The sequence below is a fragment of the Loxodonta africana genome, chromosome 6, assembly GCF_030014295.1.
Source record: "Loxodonta africana isolate mLoxAfr1 chromosome 6, mLoxAfr1.hap2, whole genome shotgun sequence".
NCBI classification, from domain to species: domain Eukaryota; kingdom Metazoa; phylum Chordata; class Mammalia; order Proboscidea; family Elephantidae; genus Loxodonta; species Loxodonta africana.
Genome location: NC_087347.1, coordinates 48,654,094 through 48,678,228, shown reverse-complemented (window position 1 = coordinate 48,678,228; position 24,135 = coordinate 48,654,094). Strand labels below are relative to the sequence as shown.

The window sequence follows — 24,135 nt, the reverse complement described above, 5'->3', positions numbered from 1 at the left end:
AGACAAAGATCTCTCTCCCTCCAGATCTGGTGCATCTTCTGGCTTGTTTCGATTATCTAGACTTCGTAAAATATACACATGGTGCCTGCGGGTGCGCACATCCTCGCACGCGCGTGCACACACACCCTCGCCAGAGTACACGAGCCCTGCTGGGCTGGCTCCTAGTTCAGAACACATTCCATTCTTCGCGCTCGGGCACACCCCTCCGCAGTGGGGATTGGTCGAGCCGACCACCACCCCCTCCCTCGGCGAGGCTCAGCTCCTAAGAGGCCCAGACGCCTGCCAATCCCCACGGGCTGTCAAAACAAGCCTCTCTCCCTGTCACAACAGAGCCGAGCCGAGGCCGCCGCCGCACTTCCTGGGGCTACCACGCCGCTGTCCGCGGGCAGGTGGCGGGCACGCCGGGCCGCGGTCGCCGGGCTCCGGCCACCCTGCTGCCGCGCGCGTCCTGGCCCCGAAGGCGGCGCGGCCAGGCGCCCGGTCCCTTTTGTTTGGCGCAGAGCAGCCGTTTGCATCACATTTCGGACACCTCCCTCTCCTTTTCGCCTCTTCTTCTCGCTCCTGCTCACATCCCCTCCCACCCCTTCGCCGTCTCCCCCCCCCGGGACTGTCGGCCTCTTGGACCAAAGCCCGCGGACGTCTCCACCCGAGCGATGCCTCCTCTCCAGAAAGTTGCCGCCGCCGCCGCCTCCTCCGGGCGCTGAAACAAAGTCTGGCCGGGCCGCCTCTGGGTGCATGAGCGCGTCCGTGCCTGGTGGCTGGACTCCGCTGCCGGGCGTGCCATCTCCCCTCATGGAGCCCGACACGCGCCACGCCTTGGCGGAGGGCGCAGCTGGCAGGGAGGTTCCGGCTCCGCCCGACGCGGCGGGGGGCGAAGAAGACCCCCGGGTGGGCCCTGACACCGCCTCTGGGGAAGGCTTGGCGGTGGGCGCTGCGGGCCGGACGAGAGACCATCGTAGCGGGGCCGAGTTGCCGGGCGCCGCTGGGGCCCCAGCCGACGGCGAGGCCAGCCTCCTGGAGACAGTGCGGGCTACCCCCCGGCGCAGCAGCATCATTAAGGTAAGCTAGGCCATGCCATCCTCGGAGCGTGGTGAAGCTGGGGCGGGTGTCGGGAGCCGGGCAGGATGCACGGTCCCTGGAGGCACCGCAGGCTCAGTATTGTTTTCTCCCTCTCACCCTTTTTTATTACCAAACCTTCCTTCCTCGTCCGGAGGTTCCCAGACTCAGCTCTTGGCGGTGAGAAACAGAAGTGACTTTTTTTTTCCTAACAGTGGAGGAAAAGTTCCGCTCTGAGCCTTTGAGTGTTGATGGATGCCTTTCTTCATTTTCCCTGAAAGCTTCACTAAACCGTTGATGCAGGGAGGAAGAGAGCACTGAGGATAAATGTAGACACCACTGGAAGGTTGTGCACTGCTCTCTAGCGAAGGGTCAGCTTTTCCTGCACAGATTTGGAAATGCACAGCTTACCCTAAAGTGGAAAAAAAGGATATTCTCCCCAGACTCAAGTGGTCCCGAAATCCCAAGAAACACAAACTTTCCCCATAAGTAGGCAGAGTTTTCAGTGAACCCTTGCAGCAAAGTGAAGAGCGACGGAGCGCATGGTTTCTGTGCTGCAGAAAGCGCAACCAGAAAGCAATCAATCCCTGAAGCCCCATCCTCTGACACTGTGGCTTCGTCCACAGCCAAGGAAAAAGCTTCCCGACCCCCTAACCACCGGATAGGATTTCTGTCCATCCATTTGGCAATGAATTTGTAGTCCCAACCTCCTTATATCTTTGTTTTCCTTCCATTTGAGGCTTGTTTCTTCTGTTTGAGATATCATCTTTTGGGTTCATGACTTGGGGAGTTAGATCGCCTGTAAGAGCCCTCTTAACTGGCTCTGGAAAGGGCCTCTTAGCATAAATGCGTTTGAATAATAGTGTGCATGTGCGATTAAAAATCGATTTTGGCAGAGAAGTTTGACTCTCAGAGTCAGCATGAAACTACTTATAAAAAAGCAATGATGATAATGAAAGACTGACTTGGAAATACTGTTCAGCTTACTTGGTGTGTGGATACATTCAAAACCCCTATTCAGATTTAAGCTGTGTAACTACAAGGTATTGTTCCCAACCTCTAAATTAGTGCTTCCAGCACCATTGTAGGTAGATTGCGCCCACAACACATCCAGCTAGTTCCAAGTATGATCTAGGCTTCTCCCCAACACTGACACATGGAAGTTGAAAACCAACAAGGATTTCTATATTAAAAGATGTGTGGATGATAGTTACCAATGACTTGTAGTAGTTTCTGTTTTTTGTGGCTTTTAGATTATTTGAAAAGGAGTGTTCTATACTGGGTGTGAATTTGGATAAAAGGGAAGCAATTTTTTTTTAACCCACATGTCAGAAAAGCATATTGTTTTGAAACTTAAAAACATCACAATTAGAAAGGAAACATGTATATTTTGGATTCTAAGATGTTGGTACTAAATTCATTCATTCCCGTCCAGTGGGGAAATAGGCAGGCGGTGGGCTCTGTTCCACTCCCTCCCAGAGATCAGGGACCTTTCTGTTGACATCCGGAATCTGCTGTCCCATAGTTTGTTCACTTTAGCATAGTAAAAATGAGAGTTTCTGAAAAAGGTCTAGATCATATAAGAAATACATAGCACACATTCTGTTGGGAGAGAAAATGCATTCTACACATTTTTGACAATAATTATTTTTATTTGGCATTGAAACACACAAGGACGCTTTTAGGACATTTATATTAATCAAAATAATTAAATATTGTTTCAAATATCCATTAAAAAAAAATAACCCATTGCCGTCGACTTGATTCGGACTCATAGTGACCCACGGAGTTTCCAAGGAGCGCTTGGTGGATTCGAACTGCCGACCTTTTGGTTAGCAGCTGGAGCTCTTAACCATTATGCCACCAGGGTTTCCATACATCCATAAAACCCAAACCATAGTATAGTAATAATTGCTATTCATGGCCATAACTCGAAGCTACTAACCCATTGCCATCGACTCAAATCTGACTCATAGCGACCTGTTAGGACAGAGTAGAACTGCCCCATAGGGTTTCCAAGAAGTGCCTGGTGGATTCAAACTTTTGATTAGCAGCCAAATGCTTAACCACTGTGTCACCAGGGCCTGAGCTACTAAGCTTGTGAATTGTCAAATATTAAATTATTTCACCTTAATTTACAGTATTGTTCTGTCCTGATTATCTGAATGCTAATTCTCTGTTAACTTGAATATTCCATAAGTCAGAATAGTGCATTCCTCTATCATGCCAGAAAACAGACTGTCTTGTGTATTAAATAAAAGGAATGTTTTCAGTAAATCTGCCCTTCCTAATTTGTGAAAACATGTGTTTAGTTGAGAAAACAATTTTCTTCGGAGCCGATGAAAACAATGACAGTATTTATACATCTTCTGAAAGTCTGTCTAATGTTACTGTGTCTATTCCCTTCTATGCCTAGTCTTGGGTTTTTAAAAATTTAATGTGCAGGTTAAACTAGGTTCTCTTTAATCCTTCTACTTTTCCCCATGCCTTTCTTTGTGATTATTGATTGATGGCACTGGCATTGGTAAATTTTGCATTTTTTTGTGAGTGCATTATTATATACCACAATAATGCAATAGTGTCCATCTTAATTGCTTCTTGATGACTTGTGGTTGAAAAGGACAAGTAAGTTACATGCAAGATCACTAATATCTAACAACTGTGTACTATCCTGCTTTTGAATATATTTCTAATTAAGAAATTAGACCAATTCTCTATCTGGTACTTGATATCAAGTTTATAACATTTAATATATTTAACATTTAAAAATATAGTGCTATTTTGTAATGTTTTTGAACTAGAAATCACTGTGGCTTATTTTTTATACTAACTTTTGGGAACTGAGAAACGTACATGTTTTAAAAGGAGCAAGTGCTTTTTCTTCCATTATATAAACAGGATGAAGGGTTCCACTTTTTCTCATTGCCTTTTGATTCTACTTCACTATTGATTATCTAGGCAAAGAGTAGAAATTATCACTTGAATCTTACAGAAGTGAGTATGTGGGATGAAGATAGATGACAACAAGGTGCTGAAATCTTCACTGAAGCAGTTAAAGTAATGACTTCAGTGTTGTTCATGTACTGTTACTTTGTATCATGGCCCATCTTAGCCATGTTCACTGGGAAGGTGGTGGAGTGGGTTTCTGAGCTTCAGCCTCAAAGATGTGCTTTGGGTACCTGTTGACCCACATCAAAATTATGACTGTCCTCAAAGGGGGTAAAAATAAAAACCAAAGGGACAGGCAAACAAACCCCCCAAAATTCATTGCCATCGGGTCCGACTCATAGAGACCCTATAGGGCAGAGTAGAGCTGTCCCATAGGTTTTCTAAGGAGCGGCTGGTGGATTCCAACCACCGACTTTTTGGTTAGCAGCCATAATTCTTAACCACTGCATCACCAGGGATCCCTCAAAGGGGTACCCGTTTTTTAAAAAAAACGTGTTGCCTTCGAGTCAATTCCAACTCATAGCAACCCTATAGAACTGAGTAGAACTGCTCCATAGGGTTTCCAAGGAGCAGCTGGTGGATTTGAACTGCTGACCTTTTGGTTAGCAGCCAGTGCCAGAGCTCCCCCTCAAAGGGCTAAAAGGCGAGGAATTCACATTTATTAAATGCCTCCTACTATGAGTCAGAAGGTGCTCTGGTAGCGCAGTGGTGTCATTTGGAACCTACCAGCTGCTCAGAGAAAGATGTGACAGTCTGCTTCTGTAAAGATTACAGCCTTGGAAATCCTATGGAGCAGTTCTACTCTGTCCTATAGGGTTGTTATGAGTGGAAATTGACTCGAAGGCAACAGATTTGGTTTTGGTTTTCATCTGTAAGTCAGGTACTAAGCTAAGAGCTTTTATATATGATATCACTTAATCCTCTAAGCAAACCCTCTGTCATGGATTGAATTGTGTCCCTCCAAAATACGTGTCAACTTGCTTAGGCCATGATTCCCAGTATTGTATGGTTGTCCTTCATTTTGTGATCGTAATTTTATGTTAAACAGGATCAGAGTGGGATTGTAACACCCTTACCAAGGTCACATCCCTGATCCAATGTAAAGGGAGTTTCCCTGGAGTGTGGCCTGTGCCACCTTTTATCTTACAAGAGATAAAAGGAAAGGGAAGCAAGCAGAGAGTGGGGATCTCATACCATCAAGAAAGAAGCACTGGGAACAGGGCATGTTCTTTGGACCCTGAGTTCCTGCGCTGAGAAGCCCCTAGTCCAGGGGAAGATTGATGGCAAAGACCTTCCTCCAAAGCCGACAGAGAGAGAAAGACTTCCCCTGGAACTGATGCCCTGAATTTGGACTTCTAGCCTACTAGACTGGGAGAAAATAAATTTCTCTTTGTTAAAGCCATCTACGTGTGGTGTTTCTCTTATAGCAGCACTAGATGACTAAGACACCCTCTAAAGCAGGGGTGGGAAACACAGAGAGCTGCTGATTAAATGTAGAGTTAGGATTCAGACCCATGTCTGTTTTACTCCACAGCTTTTGCTCTTTTCGTGTTGTCTTTCAAATGTAGGGAGTCCACAATACATACATGAACTCTTTCTAGGTTAGAAATGACCTGAACATATACGAGCGTGGCAGAAGAGTCTGAATCTTCGGTCTCAAAACTTTTGGGGTAAATTATCCTTCTTCCCATCCCCCTCCTCCTGTTCCTAATTCAGAACACTTGGAGATCATTGACTCTAGAAAGAGATTGTGAACTTTGTCTGTTTTGTTAGACTTGTACTGTATTTTGAAAGGGAAAGCGATTTGGCAGGTGTTCTACTTGGTATCAATATATGGTACTCACACCTGTTGTTTTATATGAGGCTCACTTCTCCCGTGCCCCTGCAGACAGTTGAGTGTGTGGAGGGTTGCATTCTTATAAACTGATAACAGAGAGAACAAGAACCTGGGGCATAGGAATATGTACTATTCTAGGGGAATAATGAAATATGGGATCTTAAGTTGGAGATCTGAAAGCATCTTTCATAGAGATACTTATGAAGGGAAATTAAGTGTAATTGAATTCTTGCTTAAAATTGTAGGCATACTATGAGTTATATAGGTTTTTGTAGATTTGCCTGGGAACTAATCAGCATTTATGGACTTTTTTTTTTTCCTTGTAAAAATTTGTGTTAAAAATTTCCAGTAATCAACTTAGGGACGGAGTTGGAAAAAACAATGTAATCTTACAGTGGAGCTGGCCAGTCTTTACCATAAGGGGTGCCTTGAATGTATTCTGGTGGCTACGGCTGGGGGTGTTCCTCCTGAGGTATGATTCAGCTATATTAAGAACATTGAACTTCTTAGGAGAATTTGGTTTATTATCCCAGCTGCTTCAGAGTGCTTACTTTTTCTGAAATTGCCATAGAAACATGGTCACATTTTACCTTAGAAGTGGGTGCTTCTCATTGTGATACTTCTCTGATGTCATTTCTTATACAGCCTCTCAATGGAATTACGAATAAAATTTAGACAGAGGCTTATTGTACTTTGATGAAAGGTTTTAGAAGTGCCTGTTGATGTGGTGGCATTTCCCACTATGATTAAAATCTGTACTATTTGTTTTTCTTCTTGAAAAATATGTTAAAAAAGTATAAGTTAATCACATAGCCTTTGAGGGATTAAATATACATTGCATTTGAATAGGTGTTTTCTCAGTCTTCCCCCTTTTACAGTAGAGAAAACAGATAATGAAATTTTGAACACTAAAATGTCAATTGAACATTTATTGTCAAATAACACCTCAGGCACAGCAGGGCATTATGAAAAGACACCAGGAGACAGCGACTTTGCTGCTGAACAAACAATTTATTAATTGCTTCTGGGTAATGCTCAAGTAACTGATCAGACAGTGGCTGGAGGAGTAACTCAATGAAAGAATTACAGCAGTCTTCCCTGCTCCCCCAGTGACTTCTGTTCAGCTTTAATGACTAAACATTACAAATAATTTCATTTTCAGAAGCTATGTCCAGCCGATCCTTTGGTTAGCAGCCATAGCACTTAACCTCTACACCACCACGGCTTCCAACTAAAATATATACATTACCCAGTGCCGTCTATATATATATATATAATATATACATATATATATATAATTGTACATTTAAAAAATTATCCAGCTTTAAATGGCTAAACAGAGGTAAGAGGTAGGCATAAAATTGCTTTTCGATCTTCCCATTGGGATCTGCGCACCAGAGTATGAACCATTGGTTATAAAGTAGGACGAGAGAATAATTTCATTGGACTTACATTCTAAATCTGAGGTAATAAATTAGTAAGTCTTTTTAGAGTGAAACCTGTTAGTTCTATAAAATCTCATATTTTTGACAAGTATTTCATAATGTGAAAAAGGTTTATTTGTAGTTTTAGTGAATGTTGTTCATCTCTGTACCTCAATTCCTGCTTTGTTATTCTTTCACACTGACCTTTTTCCAGAGCCTTTAAAATATTCTGCCTGTACTAAAATCTAAGCACAGTCATATGTACAAGTAGGAGAAATTGTACTACTTGTATGGTACAACATAACGGTTAAAAATGATGGTGAGATTTCAAAGCTCCTAAGATGAGTGTTTAGGGAATCAGGTACACTGGAATTCAGAACACCATCCCTCTGAGGGCTTGAGGGAGATAATTACACGAGGAAGGCAACAAGAGATCAAAGAACACTTCACTGTTAGCTGGGATCAAGATTACAAGGTAGAACTCTAGCAGGTTGAACGTGACCATGTTGTGGGCACTTTTCTCTAAGGCCCGAATGGCATCAGACCAAAGCAGGCCAAATAGCCTATGTGCTTAAAACCCTTTCCCACCTTCCCAGATCTGACAGCTCATGATGAGGGAAGGCTGATTAGGAGCATACCTGCTAGGACTGGAGAGCAAGGACTCAGAGACATGGTCAGCAGGAGGAGAGTACATTTCTCCTCTAAGCTGTCCTTGGCTCAGGCTGGGTTAGGGCAACGATTCAGGAGGAGGGCAACGATGTCAGAGAAGACAGGGGAGATTGACCTACTCTGCTCCCATTTGTGTCAGCCGTGGCTGTTGTTGGGTGGCCAGGTGAAAATGGGAGAGAGAAGACCACAATATGTGCACTCTGACCTTTATCTCCTTTGAAAGCTTCACATTTGTGAAAGATGATCCTGTCAATGTCCTTGAACTTCAGATTCTTAATCATTGATCATTTCAACTTTTGAAGGAGATGATGGGGTGGTGGTGGGAGATGGAGCCTTGTGCTCCCCCTGGAGACATAAAGATGAAGAGACATCTTCAGCATTTGGTGAACTTTCTAGCATTATTGATTCCATAAAAAAAACTATAGTATTTATTTAGAAATACTGTTAATAATTAAGTAGCTTTCTTTTTTATATTTAATCTAGTAGATAAAACACACAGTAACATCTCAAAGAGGTGAAATTGAGAAAATTTCTTCATAAAAATAAAAAAAACAAACCAAACCAGTTGCCATCAGTCAATTCCGACTCATGGCGATACAATATGTGTGACAGTAGAACTATGCTCCATAGGGGCTTCAGTGGCTGATTTTTCAAAAGGAAATCACCAGGCTTTTCTTCCAAGGCCCCTCTGGGTAGACTCAAACCTCCAACCTATTACCAACCAAGTGTACTAACCGTTTTCACCAATGCTTATGTAAGTTGTACTAAGCACTGCTCTAAGCACTTCATGTGTTTTAACTCATTTAATCCTCACAATAACTGTATAAGATATTTTTACTACTATCCCCATTTTTACACATGTGGAGATATTAAGTAATTTGCCCAAAGTCATGTAGCTAGTAAGTGACAGAGCCAGGAATTGGAGACAAATAGGCTAGCTCCAGAGTTTGCTTTTAATCTTTATGTTATACAGAAAAAAAAAACCCAAAAAACAAAAAACTCGTGCCGTCAAGTCGATTCCAACTCATAGCAACCCTATAGGACAGAGTAGAACTGCCCCATAGGATTTCCAAAGAGCAGCTGGTGGATTCAAACTGCAGACCTTTTGGTCTAGCAGACAAGCTCTTAGCCACTGTGCCACCAGGGCTCCCTCTATGCTATACCAAAAAACCAAACCCAGTGCCGTCGAGTTGATTCTGACTCATAGCAACCCTATAGGACAGAGTAGAACTGCCCCACAGAGTTTCCAAGGAGTGCCTGGCGGATTCAAACTGCCAACCCTTTGGTTAGCAGCCGTAGCACTTAGCCACTATGCCACCAGGGTTTCCTTTATGCTATACCACCTCTTAAATAGTATTGATTTAAACCTTAGGTAGAATGTATGAAATAGAAGATTTTTTATTGTTACCTTGAAAACTAAGTTTACCTGACAAATCAAAAAGCAATGATTCTGAAAACAGTTTTTGGAAGTTCTCTCAAGGATTATTTGAATACATTGTTTTCTCAGTTTCACAGCCTTGCACATAAAATACTTATGACTTTACATTAACATTGTACTTTGCTTTGCCTTGAGAGATGTGGAACTCCCATTAGTATGTTCTTACTCCTTGACCAGAGTTAGCATCTTCACCATGAAGGAAGAATTTATGGTCTGCCTTTGGTATAAATTATGCAGGCTAAGGATGGAGTGTTACTTAATCATTTCAACCTGATATTATTTATTTTACACTTTGATAGTTCTGTCTCCCAGCATCAATAAATCAATGAGGAGTATCCGAGTTTCCAATCTAAGAAAATTGCAATTTTGTGGTTAAGTGTCAGTGGATACGATGCTGTATGATTGAGATTTCCTCCCAATTAGTTTTGAGCTAGGCATAGTGCCTTACATGTAGGAGAAGCATGGTAAGTTTCATTAAATTAGAAGTCTGTCTGATTACTTAATTTCCTTTTTTTTTTTTGGTAAAAATTCCAAAATCAATATGTGGGAATTTCAAATATATGATTATGTCACAAACTTACTGTCCTCGTGGCTGCTTTATTGTACTAAATGTAATAAGCCCATTCTGCTGTGGGCCAAATGGGTACCCAGAGGTTTATCCTCATCATTTGGAGACAAATCGGGTGTTAAAGGCAGTCAGCTCTCTTGTTGTGACTCTTGCGTGTCAGCTTTAATTATCCATCTATGTATAAAAAAAAAATCAAACAAAACCCACTGCCATGAGTTGATTCTGACTCATAGTGACCCTATAGGGTTTCTGAGGCTACAAATCTCTACAGAAGCAGACTTTCTCCCTGTAGCCACTGGTGGTTTCGAACCACTAAACTTTTGGTTAGCATTTGACGGCTTTACCCTCTGTGCCACCAGGGCCCCTATCTATCTATACCAAAAACCAAACCCATCACTGTTGAGTAGATTCCAACTCATAGTGACTATCTATATATTTTTGTTAAATTATTGAAATGATTTTGGCTTTTTCTTTCTCTTTGCCTTTTTATTTTTCTATTGCAGCATTTATACAATAAAGTGGTCACATTCTGCTAAAGTGGATTTTTCTTTTTAGATTTGAAAAAAAGGCTTTCTTCAAACATTTGAAACTTTAAAAAACATTTTTTCTTAATAATTTATCATGTTCAGTTAGTATGGGCTCATGCTAATTTTGTGATAAATATTGTGGTGTATGCATTTGTGTGTGTGTGTATGTGTTCATGCATGCATACTAGACATATAGGTAATCAGATGACAAAACAGTAGGTGATCATATGATGTCCAGCTTTCTGTCCTATAGTTGGTCTGATGGTCTTTATTCAAAGATGTGTTCAACACGAAAGAAATTGCATGAGCTTTGAAAAGTCATACTCAGAAGTGTTAGCAGTGACGTTTGAGCAGAAATTGAGGTTTTTGGGGAGAGGAGACAAGAGAAAGAGAAGGATCAAAGCGTGCTGGAGAGGAATGGAGTCTGATGGGACCAGATTTATAAATGGTCAGAGCAAACAGCTATCTTTAGGTACGTGAATCAACAAATGTTTCTTCCCCTGGATCATTCTGCCAAAATTTGTACATTTTGGGATTCCGTTTCTTTTTTTTTTAATTCGATGGCTTTTTGGTTCTTCTGGAGACCCTTTAGAACTAATTAACATCTTACCCCTTAACCTCAACAGCATTTGCTGGGTATAAAGCCCTTTCTCCTAGAGATTCCTGGGACTAATCTAGGGAGATCTGGTCTGGGTTGTTGGTGGAGGTACTTGACATTAAAGGTGAACTTCATCTAGTTTGCTATTTTCTAGGCCCAGCCCCCTAGAAAAGTCCAAGAAAATTCTTCAGGGTTGTACCCTCAGCATGACAGTTTCACCAGTACAGAGAAATGGCTTCTGACAAACAATCATAGACATTGATATAATAGAATGCGAGTAGTTGTGAGTGATGGAATTAGCCACCACAGCTAAAAACAAAAGGCTCTGAGTATCCATGTAATCAAGGGACCATGAACTGTTGTGTTCAGCCCCAACCTCAAGTCTTACCAAGAGGAAATCTTCACTACTTTTCTTGTTCCTCCCACCCCATCTCTGCCAGGGTAAATAAGGGAAAGGAGGCTTGAGGGTTGGTTATGGTTTTTGAAGAAAGCCAGTTTATTTTACTTACCTTATTGAAGACAGGAATTTAATGATGTTTTCTAAGGTTGTGAGAGAGAGGATCAAGAGAATCATGCGTAAAGATTGAGCAGCGAACGGTGGTGGCATCCAGCAGTCCCGCTTTCCACCAGACTCCCTCTGAGTTGAAACTGAAGTTCATTGCTTCTCTGGAAGTATTGAGTGATGCACTGGCAGAGCCTCTGAGCTGTCCTGGGTAGGCCAGGCCTCTTGCTGGTGCCTCACCCCAAGAGGCCACTTGGGTGGAGGGACTCTAGTAACAAAAGACTGGGGGAAGGGGCTAGATGGAGGATGGGAGGAAGAGGTCAGTGTGCAAGCCAGATCTCTAACAGCAGGTGATGAATGTACAGGGAGAGAATCCGCATCTGGATGTCTGCTTCACAGAGAGAACCAAAGGTCTGTTCAGTGTTAACCAGAGGAGCAGAAAAACCCAACCTAGAGGGGCTGCAACATCCTCATGGTGCTACTCTCTGGGGAGGTGTCAGCTCCTCCTACCTCTACTTCAGCCCAACCCCAGAAAGGAAGTGCAGGGGGAAGAGAAAGGGAGAAGTGGGTAGAGCAGACCCACCCGCAGCCCCAGCTACTACAGCCAACATTCCAACCTGCCTTGGGGCTGTAGGATAGAGAAGAGGACCTTGAATCAGACGTGGGATTGAAGTTTTAAAATAAACAGTCTGAAGTTTTAGGACTTGAAAGAACTCTTCTAGTAATTAAAAAAGACTGAAACGTTATGAAATCAGAGAAAGCTATGAGTAATACCTCCAGTACCCAGGGGGAAAGGGAATCCGAGACAGCGTAGTAGAGAGGGAGCAGTTATAGAAAAAAATTAAACTTTTATTTTTACACCCCAACAACTCTGGTCTGCTTAATAATCTAATTAAATTATTATAGAATTAGGTAGACAGGAGCTAAGAGATCATTCTCTAATTCTACCCCATCATTTTAATAGGAATGGCTGCCTACCATGTCTCCCATTCTTCTGGGAGCCAATATAGAATTGTTTATGATGCCATAGATAGATTGTTGTTGGCTGCTGTCGAGTTGATTCCAAGATATAGTGACTCCATGTGTGCAAAGTAGAACTGCACTCCATAGGGTTTTCAAGGCCATGACCTTTCAGAAGCAGATCACCAGGCCTAACTTGCTATGGAGAGTTATTTTAAACATCTATATTATAGAATAATAATGGGCATTAACATTTATTGTCAATATCTTACATTGCATTCAGTTTTTGTAACAGCCTGGCAATATATTGTTGTTTTTGGTAGGTGCCAATGAGTTGGTCATAGTCACCTTATGTACAACAGAACGAAACCTGGCCTGGTCCTGTGCCATCCTCACAATCGTTGCTATGTATGAGACCACTGTTGTAGCCACTGAGTGAATCCATCTCACTGAGGGTCTTCATTTTTTTTGCTGACCCTCTACCAAGCATGATATAGTAGTGTTGTTATCATTTCCACTTTATAGGTGAAGAAGTGAGGCTCTGAGAGCTAAGGAAACGATCCAGGTTTCACAGTTATTAAGTGTGTGGGTGTGGGTGGGGGTGGGGAAGCAGTATTCCAATTTAAGTTTATCTGATGCTTATCCACATTGCTCCTCAGAAGTTTGCTAATGTGTTTTATCCTTTGACTACCTTCTTCCCATTTCCCTAGTCCTTCCCAACCACCAAACTGTTATCACAGAATTTTATTCTTTTTTCACTTTAACCCTTAAACCTGTAACCCCAATACCCCAGATTTCCAAAAATCAAACAAAGATTTCAGAATATATTGGCCTGGCTGAAATAAAAATTAAGGTGGTTCAACCTTGCATCATTCTGCAATAAAAGCAACCACCATTTATTGCACTATATGTATATACACTATCTTTTTTAAGTTGGAAGTTAGAGGGATCCAAGAAACAACAGTAGATCTAAGATGGTTGTTTGGGCATACTTCCTAGACTGGGGGTTTTGGGTTTGTTACTTTTCAAAACTTAGATGTCAGAAGCCCTAACTTTGCTGCCATAACACATTACCACAAACTTGGTTGCTTAAAACAACACAGATTAATTATCTTACAGTTCTGGAGATCAGAAGTATAAAATGGTCTCACTGGGCTAAAATCAAGATGGCAGCAGGGCTGTGTTCCTTTTTGGAGGCTGCAGAGGAGAATCTGTTTTTTTTTTTCTTTCTTTCCATGTTTTGTCTTCTTGAAGCTGTATACATTCCTTGGATGGTAGCACCCTTCTGTCTTCAAAGCTGGTAATGGCTGGTTGAGTCTTTCTCCCACCATATCACTCTGAGAAGGGCTCTTCTATTTTTATTCTCCCACTTTTATGGGTCTTTGTCATTACACTGGGCACACCCAGATAACACAGAATAACCTCCCTATTTAAGGTCAACTGATTAGTAACCTGAATCCATTTGCAACCCTAATTCACTTTTGCCATGTAACCTAACATATTCAAAGGTTCTGGGGAGGGCATTATTCTATCCATCACACCCTAGTTTTGGAACTAAATCATTGCTGTAGTGATTGATGCCTTCACCCAGCTCTAGATAAATTTTATTAGATTCTTCGAAAGAAAAAATAATTCAAATCTGAGCAGTCCACTGGGTTAAGATTTAGAATTTTGATAATAGTTTTAAAGAAAAACTATTAGTTTGAAGATTTTAGGAATATTTCATTTCCAAATATGTGGTAACTGCTGTTATACTTGACCATTTTATTTTCTGAAATCGAACTTTTACGGAATATTGAGCTGAAAGCATCATTGTAGTTCTTCTTGTAGTAATTGAATTCACCCTTTTCAGATTTGGAAACTGAGAACTCAGAAAGGTTAATGATTTCCTCAAAATTACAAAGTAAATTGGTGGAGAACTAGTACTGACACCTTCCAACTTTTTATGACCTAATAAGATTTAAAAAGAACAGAAATTAGGCTTCTGGATTTTATTCTTTTAAAAAAAAATTTTCAGTTGTTATAAATATGTATGAACCCATTGTTGTTGAGTCGATTCCGACTTATAGCGACCCTATAGGACAGAGTAGAACTGCCCCATAGGGTTTCCAAGGAATTCCTGATGGGTTTGAACTGCTGACCTTGTCGGTAGCAGCTGTAGCTCTTAACCACTATGCCACCAGGGTTTCTGTAAATAAATAAATAAATACAGCATGTGCCAGTTCGACATTTTTCAGGTGTATAATTTATCAAACTCAATTACATTAATTGTCTTGTGTAACCATCATCTGTCATTGGCAACTTTCCCATCACTATAAACATAAACTATAAATATAAACTATAAACATAAATGGGTTTTATTCCTAATATATGCTTTACAAGAATTGAAGGACGATTTTCAGGTTCTCACAACCTTCTTGTGTATTTGTTTTGACTCTCGGTAGAATGTACCTCTGAAAACTCTCCCATAAAATTGATTCAATTGACCTCTATATTTAGGCAGAAGTCTACTTCCCTCACTATTGAAAGTGTGAAACCTCCCCAAACCATAGTCACAAAAAAGGATGATTTTCCAGACAGATAAGGATTTTCTGTGATTATAGGTATGAGTAGATTTGTTTTAAAGGAGTCTATATTTTATTTTTTCCTTTAAGAGGTACTTTAATGCATCCTGATGACTAATGTGTAAAATTAACTATTTCCCCCCCCTCAATTGAGTAATTTCCATTAGAACAATCATATTGTACAATGTATAACACCAATGCACAAAACACACACAGTTATCTGGGCTTCAGTGAGGTCATTATCAGTTCCTGTATGCATTGCATTGTTGGTGCAATGGGTTTCTAGCCTATGTGGCAATGTAAGATGTTTGAAATAAGAATGAGGCCCACAGTTTTGTCAGTGCTACATATATCGAAGGGCATGCCAGGTCACATCATAGAGAACCAGTTGCTATCTGCCGCCATGGATGATAAGACTAGCTTATGAAATGTTTTACCTTGTATGAATCCTGTTAAGTCAGAAGAGAAAAACTACTCTCCGCTGACATTGGAATCAGCTGAGAATGTGGGCTTAGTGGCACTGAATAAGATAATACAAAAAAAAAAGTTGGAATCCTTATTTTTTTAAATTCTTGGATATAGACATTAAATATTTATTTATATAAGTGACCCTCTGTAGATGTGTGGATTGTTTTACCTCCCTTTTTCTGGATCTTGTATTTTTATGAAGCAGAGGAACCTTCTTTCTGGGGAGAAAAAAAAGCTCCCCATAGACTTAACTGAGGAGCCAGTGTTCTAGAAAGTTTAAGGCAGTGAGTCTTTTTAGCAGAACATATAGGAGTATTCTCTGAGTTTATCAGCTGTCACCTTGGTTTTGACAGAGAGGATATAAATTAGAAACTGTTCTATAAACACTAGGAAATTACAGTGTCCTTTGTTTATTCTTTGTTAGTCTCATCTCATTGTAAAGAGAAGGGACCACATTTTAGACTTTACTTGTGTCTTCTATAGCTCCTACTAAGTTAGGCACATAGTTGATTTATTTTTCTCCTCAAATTGAACTAAGATAACACATTCTCTTCCACATTTCTGAAAGAATCCTTGATCTAAATTAATGTGGTCTACCATTACTAGGTTCACAGCTATTCATAAGGTTCTCACTGGCCAATTTTTTCAGAAGTAGACCCCCAGGTCCTTCTTCCTAGTTTGTCTTAGTCTGGAAGCTCTGCTGAAACCTGTCTACCATGAGTGACCCTGCTGGAACTTGAAACACTAGTGGAGTAGCTTCCAGCATCACAGCAATGCTCAAGCTACCACAGCATGACAAGCTGACAGACAAGTGGTTTAAAATCAGGAAAGGTATGTGTCAGCGTTTTATACTTTCACCATACTCACTCAATCTGTATGCAGAGCAAATAATCTGAGAAGATGGACTATATGAAGAAGAATGTGGCATTAGGATTGGAGGAAGATTCATTAACAACCTGCGATATGCAGATGATATAACCTTGCTTGCTGAAAGTGAAAATGACCTGAAGTACTTACAGATAAAGATCAAAGACAACAGCCTTCAGTATGGATTGTACCTCAACATAAAGAAAATAAAAATCCTCACAACTGGACCAATAAGCAGCATCATGATAAATGGAGAAAATATTGAAATTGATAAGGATTTCATTTTACCGGGATCCACAGTCAATGCCCATTGAAGCAGCAGTCAAGAAATTAAATGACATATTGCATTGGGCAAATCTGCAAAAGACCTCTTTAAAGTGTGAAAAAGGAAACATGTCACTTTGAGGACTAAGGTGTGCCTAATCCAAGCCTTGGCATTTTCAATTGCCTTGTATGGATCTGAAGGCTGGACAATGAATAACAAAGACTAAAGAAAAATCTATGCCTTTGAATTATGGTGTTGGCAAAGAATATTGACTATACATAGACTGTCAGAAGAGCAAACAAGTCTGTGTGGGAAGAAGTACAGCCAGAGTGCTCCTTGGAAACATGGATAGCAAGACTTCATCTCACATACTTTGGACATGTTATCAGAAGGGACCAGTCCCTGGACAAGGACCTCATTCTTGGTAAGGTCAACAAAAAGGAGGAAGACCCTCAACGAGATGGATTGACACAGTGGCTGCAACAATAAGCTCAAACATAGCAATGATTGTGAGGATGGCACAGGACTGGGCAGTGTTTCATTCTGTTGTACAGAGGGTCACTATGAATCGGAATTGATTCAATGGCACATAACAATAATTACTAGGTTCATTTACTAATTAGGAACTTAAATTTTTAGAAGACAGCTTGGGGCAGGGAAGATGACACAGAATGGAGAATTTCATCTGGCATGGGGTCTTGGCTTTGCTACTTACTGTGTGATCATGAGCAAGTTTAGAAATATTTCTGAGCCTGTTTCTTTATTGGTAAAATAGGAGTTATAATACCTGTCCTACAAGTTTGCTATAAGGTCTGGAGGTGATGAATGTAATGTATCTGAAATTTTATAGGTGCTTAATAAGTGGCAGTAGTAGTTGCTTATTGGAAAGGCTGTACCTAAAAAAGCGATGACTTGACAATCCATTTAGTTAGCAGCTCCTCTAATAAAAATACTACACATTGGTTAGTAATGGAAAGTCTATAATTCTATAAAAATTTTATAGCAGTGTTTATATACCCTGTAAAAGCAGCTGAGGCCCTTAGTTCCTTCTGGGTGGCTTCTTACTGAGCCCCTCAACAGCAGTGTATCACTGTTAGAAGAAGCAGTCTTATTAGTTGTCACCATGTCTAATCAAACCATATATGACATTTAGTCAATCAAATTACCCTTCAGTTATCTTAAGATGCCTTACCTGCAATAGCTTAAGTTAATGTGTGTGAACATGGGCCAAGTCTGGCATCCGAGCCCTGTCATCTATCTACATCGCCTCACGTGAGATACAACTAAAAGGAAAACATTGTTAACTCTTTAGGCAATTATATATAAAGACATATCTAAGCTATAATTAATTTTAGCTCTTTCATTCAAATATTGAAACTTGAATTGATATGTAATAGTACACATCTCAGGGCAGGGTAAGAATGCAGGCCTTGTGTCTGGTTATTTAGTGCTTTATATTAAATCTTTAAACATAAACTTAATATCTTTGTTGTGGAGCTGAGGCCATTGAAATTCGACTTTACTAACAGTCTTTTTGGCAATGCTAATCAATTTTTTCTTCACTCTGTAATACGTTTGGCAAAGTTACTTTTAATGATTGATTCAGTCATTCATCTGTTCACTGACTGTTTTAATACTATGACAAGACCACGCTTAGCAATAGAGGGATTCAAAGGTGAGGCAAACACACTCTATACCCAATGTATTAAAACTGTAAAATCAGATAGAAAATGGATGGTGCAAGAGAGATACAGATTTGAGCTCCAAGCTAGGTACTTAAAAATGTTTTTTGGATGAATGAATATACCCATGCCTGTATATATGTTTTGTCGGATATCTCCAAGTCCCCAGATTTGCTCTTCCTCTGTGTCCCCCATCTGTGAATGGCACTACCATACCCCTAGTTGACATTGCTAGCAATCTGAGCTTCATCTTTTGCTCTGTCCTCTCCCTCCTGTAACATCTAATCTATCATCATGTTCTCTTGGCCTACTTCCTGAACAATTCTCAATGCTACTCTAGTTCAGACCACTTCCGTGCTTGGCCTCTTATTTCAAAGCATCTTCCAACTGGTCTTCCTCCCTACAACCGCCTTCTTTTTTCCTTATCCAATATCCAGAATAGTAGGTAGAGTCTTAGTTCTAAAAGGCAAATCTAATCTAATTGTATCATTTTCCTCCTTAAAACTTTTTGATGCCTTCCCATCATCCTAGGAATAAATTGCAAATTTCTTTACATAGTTTAGGAGGCCTGGTACGATACAGATCCTGCTTATCTTCCCAGCTCCATCTCCTCCTATCTTTTTCTACCTCTCGCATTCCATTCAATGAGATGACACTGTATGGAAAGCATAGGGCACTTCCCATAGCTGCTTATTGTATGTTAGCTATTATCATTATTTTTCAAGTCCTTTCTCTGAAAGTGGCACTGCTGGGAAAAAGTTTTTAGGAGCATTAAAGGAGGGAGGTCAGGATGGAGAAAAGCACAAAGTTGACAAAAGGATATGATCTAGGTACTGGCAATTAAATTGAATATCATGATAGAGATTAAGAAATTATTAAATCTATTGAACTTTTGAAAAACATTTTTTGTTTAGTCTTGGAAAATAATTCAGTGTAGCATATGAGAAAGGGCTTTCTGTTGGATCTTAAATTTATCGTTTCCTGAGATTATGATCTAGTTTAGAAAAGTCTTCAGATACTCACTCTTTAAGACATACATTGTTTTCAAGTCCCACAAATGATCATGGTACTGTTGATAAGTGTTTAGTAGGCTACAGAATTTCCTTAAATTGTGATTTTCAGTCAATGGAATATGATGACTCACAGGGAACATAACTGCTTTTGTTTTTACTACTGATCTTAATCTTTACATGGTCAAAAGTCTGTTTCTATTAGCCTCACAGATCAGCAATTGTGTTTGTTTATAAGGGAGGAAATAAAGTTTAATTTAGCTACCTTTCTGTGTCTAGCATGACAAATATTATTATTAATAATGTGAAATTGAATCATTTAGATCATGCTTTAGAGATAACTAAAGTTTGTCTGTATTCTTTTTCTGTTGTATTATTATAATTCTTGTTGGGAGATCCATTTTCATTAGTTTGGGGCAAATAGATCTTCTGACAAATCAATATTTCAGTGATATTTAAATTATATTTTATTTAATAACAATTTGCAGGAGATTGGTTGGTTTAGCTGATGACTGTTGTCAGATTCCTTTGAATAGTATAAATACTACGCAAAGGACATTCTTAGATTGTTTAGATATTTTGATTATCAAGATTACCTTTGAGTTCAAAACTTAAGGAAACTAATAGTAGGAAAAAAAAAGCACAAAACTTCTTATTTTGTGCCTTTGTGCTTTTAAATTGGATTCAGAGTTTTAATTTTTTACTAAGTTTAATATATGTTAGATTTAGTAGAATTGTTATTTAATGTAAGATTTTGAAATTTTTATTCTTAGATGATTATAATTTAACAATCAAGTATGACTTTTGAAAAACGTTCAGTAATGCTAATTTGGAAATTGAGAACAAATCTTTTGAAACTTCTCCTAGCTTTGCAGTCATGGGAACCTCAGTAAAAGCATCTACGTCATAATGGGAAATGCACTAATATGGTAAGATGATTGCTGTGATCTGTTTTATAATTATATACATAAACCCATAATTGAATATTCTAATCACTGCCATTGGGATAAAACCAAATTCTAAAAGCTGTTATGTTCCCTTAAGGAGTATATCAAGAACATTTGGAAGCAGGACATCTTTAACTGTCCTAAAACAATTCCATAAATGGTTACCACTTTCTTTTAGAAGTTGGGAATTCTATGGAATCCATTACAGTTCTTTACACGGGCTGCCAAGTGATTGTGTAATTACATGCTATATAGCACAAAGCATGATTTATGATGCTATTGTTATGGTATGCTTACTAAATACAAGAATGAAAAATAGTAACTACAGTATTAGTAGAAGTGCTGTAGGTAGGGTTGCCAGATAAAATACAGGCTGCCCAGTTAAATCTGTATTTCAGATAAACAGCACATAATGTTTTTAGTATAAGTATGTCACATGGAAAATTATTAGTTGTTTATCTGAAATTTCAAATTTAACTGATCATCCTGTATTTTTATTTGCTCACTCTGGCAACCCTAGCTATAGGTGATTGAGTAGAATATAGGTAACAATAAAGGAACAGATTCTTCTGACAGGACAAAATTTTTCCTTAGAATTCCTCCTGAATCAAGTAAAGAACATCTTGGTCACTTAGCTATGAATGATATTTGGAGCTGAGATTTGAACCCAGGGAGTTAGCCTCAAGAGTCCATGTTCTGTCCCTGCCTCTCTTAAACTGATGTTGGTGTTAGTGAAATTAAAAGTAATTCTGATATCCTATGCTATCTCAATCTGTATTACACTGACGTTTTTATCAGTAAAACAAATCTTTTATTTTACACTAAGGAATTAACTTAGTTAATAAATTGAAAAAATTTTTTTCCTGAAGTTAGGGAATTTTTGACTAGAGAAATTTAACAGAACATGCAGATTTTTGCTGTTCTATTTTAAGTGGTGTTAATTAGTTCAACCAAATATTTTATTTTCTGCATACTTAATAGTGATTTCCTTTTAATTTTCTTGTTGAAACTGAATTGTTGTGCTTGCATCCTGCAAGTGGAAAGCAGTCGTAGTTTGGAGTTGCACATTGTTCTGCTTGTTTCTTTAGCTTGGCCAGCCTCCATCTCTTCTGTTGTACCCATCAATCATCTGGTGCTCTTTACATGCTGTAGGACACATTTTTTTCCCTCTTGAGTGTTGGTGGTTGCCTTTTATGACTTACCCTCATTAATAATTAGGCAGGGCTCTTATTTTTTTAAGGTACCATATATGAGATCTTGTAATAATTCATGGTCTACATTCATTCATTTATAAATGTAAATGCATAAAATCTAACAGTCACAAAAATCTTGAAACTGGAACCTCTTAAATACAAAGATGAAAATATTGCAAGCTCTATCAAGTTACTTCAAGAGCAAGTTTCAGAGTCTCTTCTGACATCAATTTTGGTCTTTCTTTTCTGCCTTTTTAATGACCTTTTGTTTTCGTCATATTTGATGTTCTTGATGTTATCCCTCAATTCATCTGGTCTTCGGTCATTAGTGTTCAATGCATCAAATCAATTCTTTTTTTTTTTTTTTAATTTTTGTTGTGCTTTAAGTGAAAGTTTACAAATCAAGTCAGTCTCTCATACAAAATCTTATACACACCTTGCTATGTACTCCTAGTTGCTCTCCCCCTAATGAGACACCACATTCTTTCTCTCCACCCTGTATTCCCGAGTCCATTCAGCCATCTTCTGTCCCCCTCTGCCTTCTCATCTCCCTTCCAGACAGGAGCCGCCCACATAGTCTCATGTGTCTACTTGAGCCAAGAAGCTCACTCCTCACCAGTATCATTTTCTATCTTATAGTCCAGTCCAATCCCTGTCTGAAGAGTTGGCTTTGGGAATGGTTCCAGTCTTGGGCTAATAGAAGGTCAGGGGACCATGACCTCCAGGGTCCTTCTAGTCTCAGTTAGACCATTAAGTCTGGTCTTTTTATGAGAATTTGAGGTCTGCATCTCACTGCTTTCCTGTTCCATCAGGGATTCTCTGTTGTGTTCCTTGTCAGGGTAGTAAAAAAATATTTACAGGATCCAGTAGAAAGAAAAAGTTTAATATTAGGGCATTGTGAATTCAAATCTACCTGTTTTCCAGGATGGTTCACAATATGCTATGAATGAATTTTTTTTTTCTATCTTGGAATGTAGAAATTGCAAATTGTTCCATTTTATAAAATGAAGTTGTGAAACAGTATTTTGATATAATATTTTATTTATAGAAATTAAATTTTTAGTTATTGTCAGTGGGAAACTAAATTGTGATTTAATTCATGGGTTTTTTTTTTTTTTGTCATTCTCTATTTGTCCTATTCAAATTATTCTATTTTCAAACAATCCAAATTCTTTTGTCCAATTCACTATTTAACATGTTCTCCTTAGATTGTATAAAGAACTAAAAGGGACACATAAATCTGTCAAATTTTTGTTAGCTCTGGTAAGATTTATAAAACACAGGAGTGTGTTAAACCACCCATATAACCAACTAGTACAAATTAGTCAAATTTCTGTATTACTGAGCTACATATTTAACTTTTTTTGATTTATCCATTGGCAAATATTTACTGAGCACTTTCTTATGTTTCTGCAAGGGATTAAAAAAAGTCTAAATTATAATCTTTGCCCTCAAATCATTTACAGTCTCAGTGGAAAGGAAGGCTATCTGTGTATTAAAGTGCACGGGCATTGATGAATAACTTTAGATGAGGGTGTTATGGATTGAACTGTGGTCCCTCAAAAAGATATGTTGAAATCCTAGCCCCTGTACTTGGGAACATGACCTTGCTTGGAAATAGGGTCTTTGAAGATTTTATTGGCTAGGTTAACATGCTCGAGTTGGGTGGGCCTTAATCTTACAGGACTGGTGTCCTAAGAAAACAGCAACATACACAGAATGACAGAGGATGCATGCCATGTGATGCAGCCTGCAGCTGCCAGCCGAGGAACTCCTGGAGCAACCAGAAGCTAGAAGAAAGGCACGGAACAGTTTCTCTCTCAGAGCCCTCAGAAGGAATCAACACACCAATATCCTGAATTGGATTTCTAGCCTCCAGAACTGTGAGACAATAATTTTGTGCTACCCAATTTGTGGTATTTTGTTATGGCAGCCCTAGGAAACCAAATCAGAGGTGTTCCTATGGAGTCTGGAAATAATCTTGATCTGGTTATCAGGAAAGTCTTCAAGGGGAGGTGGAACATGAGGTGAACTGTGAGGGAATAATAAATGTTAAGACTGATGGAGAGTTCACAATTTTGGGCTCCACTGATGCTGTGAATGTGGAGACCCCAGCAAACCCTCTGGATTGGGATTAGGAGCAAACCAATTGGATTACTGTGATATAAAGTTGGAAAGCTAAATCGAATCAGTATTTCAGAAGGCTTGAATGCCAGGCTGCATGTATTCTGTAGGCCATGGGGCTTCTGAGCTGTGGAACTGATATTTTGGAAACTATGTGCCTGAGGAAAACAGGGCAGCCATAATTGCATAATTGAGGACAACAGCATAATCACGAGCTACCTAGTCCGACTATTGGAAACAGTCTCCTTTAGGCTTTTAAGAGAACTTGTCAGTGGTGGTGGTCAGGAAGAGTGGAAAACTGGTCAGACAGATACAAATTAGGAAAATTTAGTAATCTAAACAGTTACCTGAGCTAGGATGATGACAACTGAAATGAAAAGGAAGGAAGGCATTTAAGAAACAAAGGGAAGAGCTATGCAATCAGAAGTGGCAACAAAGAATTAGAAAAGGCGAAGTCCAAGGTAAGTCCAAAGTTTCAGGTTTGAGT

The 24,135-nt window shown here is 39.5% G+C and overlaps 1 protein-coding gene across 2 annotated transcripts in view; it reads left to right on the top strand.

Moving 5' to 3' along the window:
* Nucleotides 1-431: 431 nt before the first annotated feature.
* PLCL1 (phospholipase C like 1 (inactive)) overlaps nt 432-24,135 on the top strand; it is a 386,099-nt gene continuing 362,395 nt past the window's right edge. For both annotated transcript variants that reach the window (XM_064286854.1, XM_064286853.1), the window contains exon 1: nt 432-1,059. In XM_064286854.1, the coding sequence (XP_064142924.1) occupies nt 736-1,059 (324 nt within the window). In that variant the 5' untranslated portion in view covers nt 432-735. The remainder of the gene's footprint in view (nt 1,060-24,135) is intronic.